The 14,331-nt window shown below is 42.1% G+C and overlaps 2 protein-coding genes across 2 annotated transcripts in view; both read right to left on the reverse strand.

The window, feature by feature from the left end:
- Positions 1 to 2,800: 2,800 nt before the first annotated feature.
- LOC143335846 (peptidase M20 domain-containing protein 2-like) lies at positions 2,801 to 9,544 on the reverse strand. The gene is made up of 7 exons (XM_076755489.1): positions 9,146 to 9,544; positions 6,822 to 6,970; positions 5,783 to 5,925; positions 5,545 to 5,699; positions 5,325 to 5,460; positions 4,965 to 5,072; positions 2,801 to 3,238 (listed from the first exon to the last, which is right to left on the reverse strand). The coding sequence occupies exons 1-7, from the start codon at positions 9,542 to 9,544 to the stop codon at positions 3,060 to 3,062; spliced, it is 1,269 nt and encodes a 422-aa protein (XP_076611604.1). The 3' UTR covers positions 2,801 to 3,059.
- A 926-nt stretch (positions 9,545 to 10,470) lies between these two features.
- LOC143335845 (peptidase M20 domain-containing protein 2-like) overlaps positions 10,471 to 14,331 on the reverse strand; it is a 5,327-nt gene continuing 1,466 nt past the window's right edge. Inside the window, exons 3-7 of the mRNA XM_076755488.1 lie at positions 13,584 to 13,726; positions 13,346 to 13,500; positions 13,127 to 13,262; positions 12,768 to 12,875; positions 10,471 to 10,911 (exon numbers count right to left, since the gene is read on the reverse strand). Coding sequence (XP_076611603.1) covers positions 10,733 to 10,911; positions 12,768 to 12,875; positions 13,127 to 13,262; positions 13,346 to 13,500; positions 13,584 to 13,726 — 721 coding nt within the window. The 3' untranslated portion in view covers positions 10,471 to 10,732. The remainder of the gene's footprint in view (positions 10,912 to 12,767; positions 12,876 to 13,126; positions 13,263 to 13,345; positions 13,501 to 13,583; positions 13,727 to 14,331) is intronic.

Consider the following 14,331-nt stretch of genomic DNA (forward strand, 5'->3'; position numbering starts at 1 on the left):
TGACCTGTTTCTAGATATTACGGTGGCCTTGAGGGTCGGAGGATAGCATTTCACAAAACACAAGATTTCAGAAAACACTTTTCAGATTACAGCGGGACAAAACTTCTTGTTTGTGATTGGACAGAACAGTCAGTTGAGAATTTATTCAGCAGATGTGTGGCAGGTTGGTGCTAGATCGATCCACCAGAGGGACACTCTCTGTGCTGCTGTGATTGGTTGTTTTGACATGAAAGCATGCTTTCAGGGTTCCACAGAACATTTTAACATCATATGTTGAGAGCATACAGGGAATTGGATCATGTGAATTTCCTTTGTTAAAGTATTCTCTTTTGATTTCAGTCTTCCATCATTTTAAATTCAGTTTACAATTCATGCAAGAACACTGATGAGAGTAGTGCACAACACGAACAGGAAGTGATGTCGAATTGTTGCCCGGGACTTGGGTTCTGTCCAATCACAAACAAGGATCATTGTCCTGCCTTTTCCACTATCTGAATGTTGTATTCCTCAAATGTTGTTTTGTGAAATGCCATTGTTTTATGAAACTGAACACATGTATTGACTCCGTGGTCAGTCAGCATATGGGATTCTTCATTTCAATGCTTTTCTCATAGGAGTTGGTCTTTGACGGTTTACTTCAAAAACTTCACTGGCTTACTTCAAGCAATGGCAGGTGCTGCCACTGGGATGCAGAACATCTGACATGTTGGAGTCTGTTTGATCAGAAGGTGAAAGGGGGCCTTTCGCAAGATCACATCCAAAGGTTTGAAGAGGCTGGTTTTGAGATGCTTCCTTCTGTTGCCTCTGTCTTTTGTTCCATTCAGCTCTAACATCTGTTGCGTCGTGTGTCAAATTTCAGACAAAGCCAAACGGGCAGATGTGGTGGAATGAACTTAAATCTAACATTTCAATGTAAACAAACCTCCTTTGTTCTCAGATTAAAAAAAGGGGTGGGGGATTAATAACATGACCATGACAATAAAAACAAACATTTCAGCATCTACTGTTTGCTGATTGCTTTTTCAGTGGTTATGGTTGAAAGTCTCAATTGTTCTTCATGGAGAATTCTGGTTTCACTGTATTGTAGCCACACAAAAAATGATTGGTAGCCTCATCTCATAATTATGAGAAAGCACCTTATAATTACAAGACATCAGGTGTTACTGTACTCTGGGACCCATCAGAGCAGCAGCAACAGCTCCAAGTACACCTGGAAGGAGTCACTACATCACTACTAACATCCATTGTTTACCAATTTTCAATTTCAACTGAACTGATGGCCAGTGATACTTTTCATATATTATTAAATGTTTATAACACTTGTGCAGGACTTGTGGTGGAGGATTCTGATATTGTAGAGTTCTAGTAATTGATTTATTTAACAGAGGTGATGCATATTAATATACCTCTAAAGAAAGTTGTTTTGTTAAAAAAAGAACATTACACATTAATGTTCTTTTTATTATGATTGTTATGATTCTTATTCACCTGTTTTGTTTTGGTGTATCCTGGACGCTGTGTGTCATCCTGGGCACAAGGCGGTGTGTGCTCTGTTATATGTCTTCCCTTGTTACAGGTTACAGGTGGGGAGAAGAAGAAGAATCGGGGGGAGACATTCCCCTTTATTTGTCACACACACATGGTCGGAAACACGGCACACGGAGGTGAAATTTGACTTCCGCTTTTGACCCATCCTGGTCGTCCCTCCTCCGCGGCAGACCAGGAGCGGTGGGTAGCCAGACCGGCGCCCGGGGACCCATTCTGTTGCGTCACCATTGGTCAGGTGGTGATCTTCTTGCATGTTTTTAGTGGGGGTATATTTTTATGGAGGATACCCCAGGTGAACACGGGGAGAACATGCAAACTCCGTGATTGGCCGGTGCTACTACTTAAGAGGAAGGTCAGCAGACCGTCTCCCTCTCCTACTTCTCCTTCCACTACCAAGGCAGCGCCGTGACAGAGTGTGTTGCTGCCGCTGTGGTCGGTGGCTGAGTTTGTGTTCGTTAATTATTATTATTGTCTATTCTTGTAAATAGTATTATTGTTAAAGTAGCGAGGTGAGCCATCCAGTAGCTGTAGGGGAGGGAAGCCGTTTATGTTCACCAGATTTTTCTCCTGTTTTTGGTTAGGGAGGATTAGAGATTTGTGTTTTATGTTATTTTTTTAGGTAAGATCTAAGAAAATTGAAGCCTTTTGTTTGTTATTTTGGCCATGCCCTCCCCAACGCCATTGCTATTTGTTTAAATAAATAAGAACCTTGCTAGACGGCAGTAAAATTGTGTACGGCTTTCTTGGGAGCTGGGAAGAAGAGGCGACCCTTTTGTGTTGTGTCCTGGTTCCCCTAGTCTGGGGTATAACAAATGTTAATAAAGATATATGATATGTTTTGCTATAATTGCAATTCAGTACTTCTTCCACTGCTGGATAAGACACTCATACCTGTGTGAACACACCACAGTGAAATGTAATGCAGGATTTCTGACTGTCCTGGAAAAGGGACCTCTCCTGTGTTGCTCTTCCTGAGTTTTTCCTTATCTGAAGCAAAGATCTGAGGACAGGCGCTTACATGCTGTGCAGAGGGTAAAACCCTTTGAGGCATTTGTGGTTTTGGGTTACATAAAGTTCACTTGACTACTTAAACCCAGGAAAGACAGATGCAAGAGTGAAGTAATACTTAATTATAGTATTCAATTTAGAGATGAAAGGGCTCATTAAAATGTATCCCTCATATCTCAACATGGTGTTTTTTTGTTTTACCTGCTTGTAAAACAATGTTGAAACATGATAATAAATACATTTTCTGCAAAACAAATGTCTTCATTTCGAGCCAGCTATACAATACCTCACAATCAAATGTTTCATATCAAAATCAAGCAAAGGAATCAACCAGCACTTAAACATTCCTCTGCTTTTGATCAACTTCAACATGGTGAGAAAAAAGTTCAAATGCAGCAGAGTATTCTTCATCCCTGGATGCAGCTTTTAACAACTTGAACACGTTTTCGTGAGTTCGCTGAGCAGGGAACTCAGCTGTGACAGCAGCAGCTTCTCCACCAGCATCAACAGTGTTCAGCAGACTGCTCTGTGTTTCCTGTCAGCGTCATGTCCTCCTTCAGTTTGGCCTCAGTGAACTCCAGCTTCACTTTCTGCAGCAGCTCTGGACGCAACAGCACATCCAGGGCTGTCATAGCCAGGGCCTTCGCTGTCCTCAGGGTGAAGAACTGAGCTCTGTCATCACCTGCATTAAAGTCACAAACATGATCTTCACACATCTAATTGATTTATAACAATGATCTATAAGATAGCAATAGAGAAAGAGAAAGAAGGGACAAGGATGTACCAAATGTTACAAAAATCCAATCCAAATCCATCATAAATTTATGATATTCATATTCATATTCAGTGTTTCTCAAATCTTGGTCACATTAAATAAGAATACTCCAAGATGTGTGGGAGTGGTGGGAACTAAGCCTGATTCAGCATTTTTTTTTTATCATTCTACACATTTCTAAGGAAAAACAGCAATAGGTGCACGCAGGGCATGTGTGGGAGGAGAGGGTCAGCACCAACTCCACACAGGAAGGAGACAGGTCTGACTTGTTGTTACCCAAAAATGAAGCACACCTTGGAAAGCCAAGACAGCAATGGTGGAGACGTGCAGTTAGTCCCACAAAGCTAAAGCGTTTCTTTAGACATTTTGCAGTGGGCAATCATTTGGAGGTTTGGTCTCTACATTTTTTCCATAAATGAAACCTGAGCTGCCTGCACACCCTCAAATGCAGGCTGGCTAAAAAGGCAACAGGAAGTCAAATTCTGCACCAATACAGACATACATATCGTGGAATATCCTGAGGCATAACAGCTCACAAACGGACACTACTGTCAGGTCAGGCCAGGTCAGGTCAACAGGCTTGTAGTGCTGAACAAGCCCAGAGGGGAAAACACGTATCAGTCTGTCACCACACGCACTGCTTAAAGCCAAACTTGTCGCACAGTATTTCAGACTTCCTCTACAAAACAGGTTACACTTCAGTGTTAAGATTACTATTGTAATGACACAGGACCAAACAGGAGGGTGGCTACGATTCTGGAACAAGTTGGGTTCCTGTGATACATACATGTAGCACTATAATACACTGTAGCAGTTTGATGTAGACGCAGCTTATGAATTTCAGCTAAACATTCCAGACCTTTCCATTAAATCTCCCTCGTTGGGTTTTTGTCTCCTGCCTGTGTGTGTTACGGGGTCTGTGTGTGTATGCACTCCGCATGGTGACGCAGGTGCGTGCATGTCTTTCTAAAATGATTTGTGATTTCAATGTGAACTAACTGCTGTACCTTGTTCTATACAACATGTCCTGTGTGAGTCCTGCAGGGAGCCAAGCCTCGCAGACACACACACATACACAGCTCATTGTTTTCCGTGTTTTTGTTATTGCCACAGCTCCTATAAATGATAGGACCAGAGGCCCAGCACTGCCTCCAGAACACAGCGCAGTCAACTTTGGTGTAACTCACACACGGGTTACACAGGCACTTAAAATCAGGAAACACTAAGACTGCATATTTAAAGAGTAATTCCAGTTTATTACAATTTGGGTCTTTTGAGGAGTTTAGGAAATCATTCCTCTCAGCAATAAAAACAACACTCAAGATGTGAATTACTTCGATCTGGAAATGTCAGGAATGAGTTGCCTGAAAGGAGGGTGACTGAGAAGTGTCAAGTTTTAATGGCTCTAACTGTATGAATACAATTGGCAGTGACGAGTCAGCTCACAGCCAAGCAGCTGATGAATGAGCCTCTGATGGTGATGCACAAATGAAGCAGCTAACACAAGTGCTGTTTCACTATTGCGCCTGAGCAAACACTGTGCTCCACAAAACTCCATAACTCAGGTTTTAATAAACCGGAATCATCCTTTGAGAATGAGATTTACACAGACAGGTTTATCTTGTTGACATACCAGAAGCTACAGTGTACTCCTCAGTGTGGTTCAGGGCCTTAGAACCAATGTAGAAGTATGGATGGATCCCAGGAACTACAAATGACACATTGCCAAAGTCTGTGGAGCCTGTGGATGACAGACACAAGAAGTTTTCATCAAACACACTGAGCTGTATTCTACAGCTGCAGAGACGTCACTGAGATGTTCACATAGATCAATAAATGGGTGTAGTTCCCTCATGCTTCAACTACTGAATGCAGACAGGGGTGGAATGGAATACTTCTGAGTTTATCACAGGATGTCACGCCTCATCCAGCTGTATCTACAGTCCACTGCCTCTTTTTGGTTTTTAGAAAGACTCCATTTTTGTCCTCTCACCGGAAGCATTCTTCAGGACTTCTTCATCTGTAGTGAATTCCATCCCCAGAGCCCTTCCATTGCTCTCATACAAGTCTTCCAGTGTGGTATTTCGCAATATGTTGTCAAAAGCATTTTTCGCATACTCCACTTCAACCTGAGAGAGAAAGTAAGGTGACACATTGAGTGGGAGACTTCTGGCGGAATTAGTACTCACTTAGTGATTAAATGATTTTTTTACCTCACAGCCAGTTGCCACAGCAGCTGATCTAAAACACATCTCAGCTTTTTCCTTCAGGACAAGCAGCTCAGCACGTGAAGGGGTCCTCAGATAGTACTCCAGCTCCGTGTAGGCAGGGATGATGTTTGGTTTCACTCCACCATGCTTTATGATACCTGCACAACACAATGTGATTTACTCAGAGCTTACTAAACTCCTCAGAGCCACACATGAGTACAGAGGCCGGTCAGTTGTTCACCATGAACTCTCCAGTCAGGCTTCATCTGCTGCCTGAGCACAGACAGGTTGTTATAGCACAGCACAGCTGCATCCAACGCATTGATCCCCTCCCACGGGTAGGCTGAGGCATGGGATGCCTTCCCATGATACTTTATAGTTACACTAGAAAACACAAGACAAACCACACTTCAGTGTCTCTGCTCCTCTGAGCATCAAAGCACAACCAAAGAGCTGAGCTGGTCTTCATCACGGAAACAATAAGACACTAATTACAAATAATAATCACATTTTCTAATACTGATACATAACAGAGCACACGTATGCCAAATCATGTGCAGGATTCTCAAACTGAATTTCAAAGCGACACTGTTTCACTGTCTTGTACTGACTGAATGTTATGTGGGAAACTTCAGCTCTGACTCGTTAGCTTTACGACAGCTTGTTCACAATCATTGCTTTAGGAAAGAGACATTTATAGAATGATGACATAATGAGATCACATCACTGTGATACAATACCATGAAGTGGACAATGATGAGGATGAGGATGAGGATGATGATGAGGATGATGATGATGACTGAATTTTAGACCAGCTCTACATAAGACAACAGCTACTTAAAGTATCAAGTCTTTTATCTAAACACTTTTCAACAGCTGAGATACTAAAATGAGTTGAATTGTAATTGGTGGTATGGATGTGTTAAGAGAGCTGCCTATCTGTCTCTGTGGCCAACAGCACAAGATGCTTTGCAGCCCAAAAAGCATTCTCCCCATAGACTGTTTAGAGATGTCTTTAAAACTTCTGGCAGGATGCTTGCGACTGCAAACAAGGTCAATTATTACTTTTTCAATGATCTTTTTGTTCACTATAAAGTTCATGGAATGAGCCGGGAAAATACATGTGAACTGGGTGAGCAATTTCTGTTCCCATGAATGTCCAGCATCTTGAAGTCAAGTATCCCATATCACAGCCGTGGGTAGCGGTCAAACACTTTAACCTTTAGTGACAACCGTGCACAACGATTCCCAAAACATTAAACTGTTTCTTTCAGACTCACTCATGTTTAGCCACGAGTGGCAGATAAGGAGCATCATCCTGCAGGGGGTGGGCCATGAACACCACATCCATATCATCAAATGCTCCTTCCCTTAATAAGTCTATTTTACCTCCACCATCCTCCTCAGCTGGAGTCCCCAGGACGGTCACCTGTGGAGATTATTAGTATTATTAAAAATGATCTTTGAACTCAGTGTCATCATACAATGGGTCAGGTTGGTTATCACATTGTTTCTGTGTAGCAATGTACTAAGAGTATTAAGATCAGTCATTTGTAACTAAATAGATGTTCATTATGCCCATCAAACTGCGAGAGGTCATGTACATTGTACAGAAGAGGATAGGGTCAGAGGATGTGTTTTTGCTCAGGGAGCACATCGGCAACACACAGTATGGCATAGACAGTCACCACCATTTGCTGTTGACATTAGCTGTGTCCCTGTTTTTTAAGCTAAGGCTGCACCACATAGCCAAAATGACTACACTTAACTTACAGAGTAACAACATGCGCCGAAAGCTCAACAAAAGAATCCTTTTCAAAGGGTATTAGCCCAAGCTATGGGTTTTTTGGGTCTTTTTATTTATTTATTTGTTTATTTGTTTATTTTTTCAGTTAATTTTGTTTCACAAGAGCTTGTACTTTAATTACTTAGGTGTAGATGTACTAAAGATTTAGGCTTAAGGGTGTGTGTGTTTGTTTGAAGTTCTCTCTCGCTCTGCTATGCCCTGTGTATGTGTATCGTGAACTCTTGAGTTGGGTAATTTAATTGTGTGTGTGTGTGTGTGTATATATATATATATATATATATATACACACACACACACACACACACGTGTGTATACATATACATATATACATACATATATAAATACATATACATGTATATATACATATACATACATACATACATACACACACATATACGTGTGTGTGTGTGTATATTAAATTTCTCATGTTGCCATTCTGTATGCTGAGTTTTAGTAGCCTATATAAATATTGATTTAACAAATACCTTGTGCGTGTGTTCATTGCACCTATCAGTTTAATGTTATTTTCATATGAAAGCCCATGGTTCTAATTATTCATAAGTATGCAGTGTCATAACTACATCTCTGACGTTCATAACAAACCAAACCGCTTGAAAATTGGTAGAAAATTGAGCAAGTTATGGTTACTTAACAAGTACATGTACCATTACAACACAATGCTATGAGTGAACGAGCTGCCTGTGGCAAGATGGCCGCCAGCGCGGACGTTCGACTCCATTGGCCAGCAGCGCGGGTGAGTCATCTAGCCTTTACTATGTACATCTATGGTGTTTCCCAGAGGCACAGAGGGCCCCACAAACACAAATCACTGATTTCTGAGTGACTGGATATTTGATGTTGCTTCTAACATTTAAAAGGGGTTGCACATCATAGAGGAACACTGATGACAATGATATAATAGACAGCTGTGGAAAATCAATTCAGGACTCAAAATCGATTAAAAAAACATTTAAGTGAATTCATTTTTCCCTCCTCGAGTCACTGTGTGAATCTTTGTTTGCTGATTTACAGACTGTGAACAGTTATTATGATTAAAGTAAGATCTATTTTTCTTTTGGGGAGTTTGGGCCCTAAGTGCTTTGTAATTTCACATCACAGATGCTCAGGTACAGTGTGTGTAGGCTGCATGCTTGTGTGTGTCTTGGACCACCATTTATTGTTTTTGTGTTCTAGTTGTGTAAAGATCAGGCCCATTAAGGTCATCTCGTGTTCATGCTCTGATCTTTAACCTACATGAATGTCCTTCATAGCCTAGAGTCGTAAGGATAATATGGCTGGTGAGAGCCACTTCTCATAACAAAAGGCAGGTGGCACTCTGGTTGTGGACAGTCTTGTCTCCTCTTCTCTGTTTGTGATGTCTATTGCATTTAGATCCGGCGTTCACACAACACACAATCATACAGGTCGTTTAACACATGTCCAGAACAAAGATATGGTATGCCCAGGCCTTGGGAACTGACCAATTATATTCTGTAACGTATATCAGATTATTGTACTGGGTTTGGTCAAAGCCAACATGGTCAATGTGAACTTTTGTCTGACAACTAGGCTCATTCTGGCAGAGATCCTGCGGGAGCTCTGTCAGTATGAGACCAGCGCTGTATTACTTTACATGTGACCTTAATAAATACTTTGAGTGTGAACTGAAGATTGCTTCGGACCGTTCTTGGGCTTTCAACAAAGAACCGGGCTAGCAGTTGTGTCCTGCCTTATTCTGTTGTGAAGACCCTGAGTGTGCCGCCTGGCCCCGGCAAGGCCTCTGCAGGGGCCCTGTACCTGTACACAGACAGGGAGCTTCCGTGTGTTTTCCAGCACGGCTTTGAGACCCACAGCTGCGGCAGCTCCGGCTTCAGCTATCAGGTTGTGGCCACACGCGTGTCCGATGGCAGGCAGGGCGTCGTACTCGCACAGGAAGCCCACGTTGACCCGCTCGCTGCCTTCGCCTCCCCAAGTAGCGCGAAATGCTGTCTCAAGTTTGAAGTGGCTGTCGACCCTCCAGCCTTCCTCTTCACCGAAAAACTTGACCAGTCTGTCGTGAGACTTGCTTTCCTCGTAAGCCAGCTCCGGACAGCTCCATATGTCCTGACTGAGTCTGTGGAGCTTGGCTTTGGCTTCATCTATACGGCAGCCGACCCCCTGTTTCAGCTCCACCAGCAACTCGGCTGCGTCAGACATCTTGTTTAGTATAAAGGATGTTATGGCACTTTGTTAACGGCGGCACCTTAGGAAACTGCCAGGACGCCACAACTTCAGGTATGCTGCCGCGGGTTCAGAGAAGCAAACAAACACCAGAGCGTTCAAGAATGTCATGTGACCATTCCGTTTTTGTTGTTGTTGTTTTTTTATTTTCAAAAACTTTATTAAACAAGGTCAGTGTTTTGAACAGTTCATCTTCGTAAACAGGAAAATACAACCGTACAAAAGCAAATTTCATGACTGTCTATTTATGTTGTGTTGTTTATGTATTTATTAAGACAGGCAACTACCTTTATTTCTATCAGTAAATAATATACTGTGAGTGAGTTCATTCTGAGTTCTGTACACTTTTGGAAGAAATATGTGTTCACTTACATAACTGTGATTTTACAGGTAAAATGCTCTAAAAATGCACAAAACCTTGGTGTTTTTCGTTGTGTTTTTTCCCCTGAAGATTGGTATGTATGTATGTATGTATGCATGTCATGTATGTATGTATGCTGCTGGATAAGACACTTATACCTATGTGAACACACCACAGTGAAATGTAATGCAGGATTTCTGACTGTCCTGGAAAGGGACCTCTCCTGTGTTGCTCCTCCTGAGTTTTTCCTTATCTGAAGCAAAGATCTGAGGACAGGCGCTTACATGCTGTGCAGAGGGTAAAACCCTTTGAGGCATTTGTGGTTTTGGTTTACATAAAGTTCACTTGACTACTTAATACTGAGTCACCCGTTAAAGCAAACCCAGGAAAGACAGATGCAAGAGTGAAGCAATACTTAATTATAGTATTCAATTTAGAGATGAAAGGGTTCATTAAAATGTATCCCTCATTTCTCAACATGGTGTTTTTTTGTTTTACCTGCTTGTAAAACAATGTTGAAACATGATAATAAATACATTTTCTGCAAAACAAATGTCTTTATTTCGAGCCAGCTGTACAATACCTCACAATCAAATGTTTCATATCAAAATCAAGCAAAGGAATCAACCAGCATTTGGTAAACATTCCCCTGCTTTTGATCAACTTCAACATGGTGAGAAAAAGGTTCAAATGCAGCAGAGTATTCTTCTTCCGTGGATGCAGCATTTAACAACTTGAACACATTTTCGTGAGTTCGCTGAACAGGGAACTCAGCTGTGACAGCAGCAGCTTCTCCACCAGCATCAACAGTGTTCAGCAGACTGCTCTGTGTTTCCTGTCAGCGTCATGTCCTCCTTCAGTTTGGCCTCAGTGAACTCCAGCTTCACTTTCTGCAGCAGCTCTGGACGCATCAGCACATCCAGGGCTGTCATAGCCAGGGCCTTCGCTGTCCTCAGGGTGAAGAACTGAGCTCTGTCATCACCTGCATTAAAGTCACAAACATGATCTTCACACATCTAATTGATTTAGAAGATAACAATGATTTATAAGATAGCAATAGAGAAAGAGAAAGAAGGGACAAGGATGTACCAAATGTTACAAAAATCCAATCCAAATCCATCATGAATTTATGATATTCATATTCAGTGTTTCTCAAATCTTGGTCACATTAAATAAGAATACTCCAAGATGTGTGGGAGTGGTGGGAACTAAGCCTGATTCAGCATTTTTTTTTTTTTTATCATTCTACACATTTCTAAGGAAAAACAGCAATAGGTGCACACAGGGCATGTGTGGGAGGAGAGGGTCAGCACCAACTCCACACAGGAAGGAGACAGGTCTGACTTGTTATTACCCAAAAATGAAGCACACCTTGGAAAACCAAGACAGCAATGGTGGAGACGTGCAGTTAAACCCACAAAGCTAAAGCGTTTCTTTAGACATTTTGCAGTGGGCAATCATTTGGAGGTTTGGTCTCTACATTTTTTCCATAAATGAAACCTGAGCTGCCTGCACACACTCAAATGCAGGCTGGCTAAAAAGGCAACAGGAAGTCAAATTCTGCACCAATACAGACATACATATCGTGGAATATCCTGAGGCATAACAGCTCACAAACGGACACTACTGTCAGGTCAGGTCAGGTCAGGTCAACAGGCTTGTAGTGCTGAACAAGCCCAGAGGGGAAAACACGCATCAGTCTGTCACCACACGCACTGCTTAAAGCCAAACTTGTTGCACAGTATTTCAGACTTCCTCTACAAAACAGGTTACACTTCAGTGTTAAGATTGCTATTGTGACACAGGACCAAACAGGAGGGTGGCTACGATTCTGGAACAAGTTGGGTTCCTGTGATACATACATGTAGTACTATAATACACTGTATAGTACTACATACATAGAGAGTACTATACTATACTACTACTACATGCCAAATACAACAAGAGGTCGTGTGGTCAGTGTAAGACAGTTTGTCTGAACACAATATGTACTGTCATCGAGAAAAGCAGGTGGAGCAGTTTGATGTAGACGCAGCTTATGAATTTCAGCTAAACATTCCAGACCTTTCCATTAAATCTCCCTCTTTGGGTTTTTGTCTCCTGTCTGTGTGTGTTACGGGGTCTGTGTGTGTATGCACTCCGCATGGTGACGCAGGTGCGTGCATGTCTTTCTAAAATGATTTGTGATTTCAATGTGAACTAACTGCTGTACCTTGTTCTATACAACATGTCCTGTGTGAGTCCTGCAGGGAGCCAAGCCTGGCAGACACACACACATACACAGCTCATTGTTTTCCGTGTTTTTGTTATTGCCACAGCTCCTATAAATGATATGACCAGAGGCCCAGCACTGCCTCCAGAACACAGCGCAGTCAACTTTGGTGTAACTCACACACGGGTTACACAGGCACTTAAAATCAGGAAACACAAAGACTTCATATTTAAAGAGTAATTCCAGTTTATTACAATTTGGGTCTTTTGAGGAGTTTAGGAAATCATTCCTCTCAGCAATAAAAACAACACTCAAGATGTGAATTACTTCGATCTGGAAATGTCAGGAATGAGTTGCCTGAAAGGAGGGTGACTGAGAAGTGTCAAGTTTTAATGGCTCTAACTGTATGAATACAATTGGCAGTGACGAGTCAGCTCACAGCCAAGCAGCTGATGAATGAGCCTCTGATGGTGATGCACAAATGAAGCAGCTAACACAAGTGCTGTTTCACTATTGCGCCTGAGCAAACACTGTGCTCCACATAACTCCATAACTCAAGTTTTAATAAACCGGAATCATCCTTTGAGAATGAGATTTACACAGACAGGTTTATCTTGTTGACATACCAGAAGCTACAGTGTACTCCTCAGTGTGGTTCAGGGCCTTAGAACCAATGTAGAAGTATGGATGGATCCCAGGAACTACAAATGACACATTGCCAAAGTCTGTGGAGCCTGTGGATGACAGACACAAGAAGTTTTCATCAAACACACTGAGCTGTATTCTACAGCTGCAGAGACGTCACTGAGATGTTCACATAGATCAATAAATGGGTGTAGTTCCCTCATGCTTCAACTACTGAATGCAGACAGGGGTGGAATGTATATTTCTGAGTCTATCACAGGATGTCACACCTCATCCAGCTGTATCTACAGTCCACTGCCTCTTTTTGGTTTTTAGAAAGACTCCATTTTTGTCCTCTCACCGGAAGCATTCTTCAGGACTTCTTCATCTGTAGTGAATTCCATCCCCAGAGCCCTTCCATTGCTCTCATACAAGTCTTCCAGTGTGGTATTTCGCAATATGTTGTCAAAAGCATTTTTTGCATACTCCACTTCAACCTGAGAGAGAAAGTAAGGTGACACATTGAGTGGGAGACTTCTGGAGGAATTAGTACTCACTTAATGATTAAATGATTTTTTACCTCACAGCCAGTTGCCACAGCAGCTGATCTAAAACACATCTCAGCTTTTTCCTTCAGGACCAGCAGCTCAGCACGTGAAGGGGTCCTCAGATAGTACTCCAGCTCCGTGTAGGCAGGGATGATGTTTGGTTTCACTCCACCATGCTTTATGATACCTGCACAACACAATGTGATTTACTCAGAGCTTACTAAACTCCTCAGAGCCACACATGAGTACAGGGGCCGGTCTGTTGTTCACCATGAACTCTCCAGTCAGGCTTCATCTGCTGCCTGAGCACAGACAGGTTGTTATAGCACAGCACAGCTGCATCCAACGCATTGATCCCCTCCCACGGGTAGGCTGAGGCATGGGATGCCTTCCCATGATACTTTATAGTTACACTAGAAAACACAAGACAAACCACACTTCAGTGTCTCTGCTCCTCTGAGCATCAAAGCACAACCAAAGAGCTGAGCTGGTCTTCATCACGGAAACAATAAGACACTAATTACAAATAATAATCACATTTTCTAATACTGATACATAACAGAGCACACGTATGCCAAATCATGTGCAGGATTCTCAAACTGAATTTCAAAGCGACACTGTTTCACTGTCTTGTACTGACTGAATGTTATGTGGGAAACTTCAGCTCTGACTCGTTAGCTTTACGACAGCTTGTTCACAATCATTGCTTTAGGAAAGAGACATTTATAGAATGATGACATAATGAGATCACATCACTGTGATACAGTGGACAATGATGAGGATGAGGATGACGATGATGATGATGATGATCAAATTTTAGACCAGCTCTACATAAGACAACAGCTACTTGAAATGTAGCAAGTCTTTCACATGACCAGTTTCCAACAGCTGAGATACTAAAATGAGCTGAATTGTAATTGGTGACATGGATGTGTTAAGAGAGCTGCCTATCTGTCTCTGTGGCCAACAGAATGTCCAGCATCTTGAAGTCAAGTATCCCATATCACAGCTGTGGGTA

The sequence above is a fragment of the Chaetodon auriga genome, chromosome 18 (genome assembly GCF_051107435.1).
Source record: "Chaetodon auriga isolate fChaAug3 chromosome 18, fChaAug3.hap1, whole genome shotgun sequence".
Lineage (NCBI taxonomy): Eukaryota > Metazoa > Chordata > Actinopteri > Chaetodontiformes > Chaetodontidae > Chaetodon > Chaetodon auriga.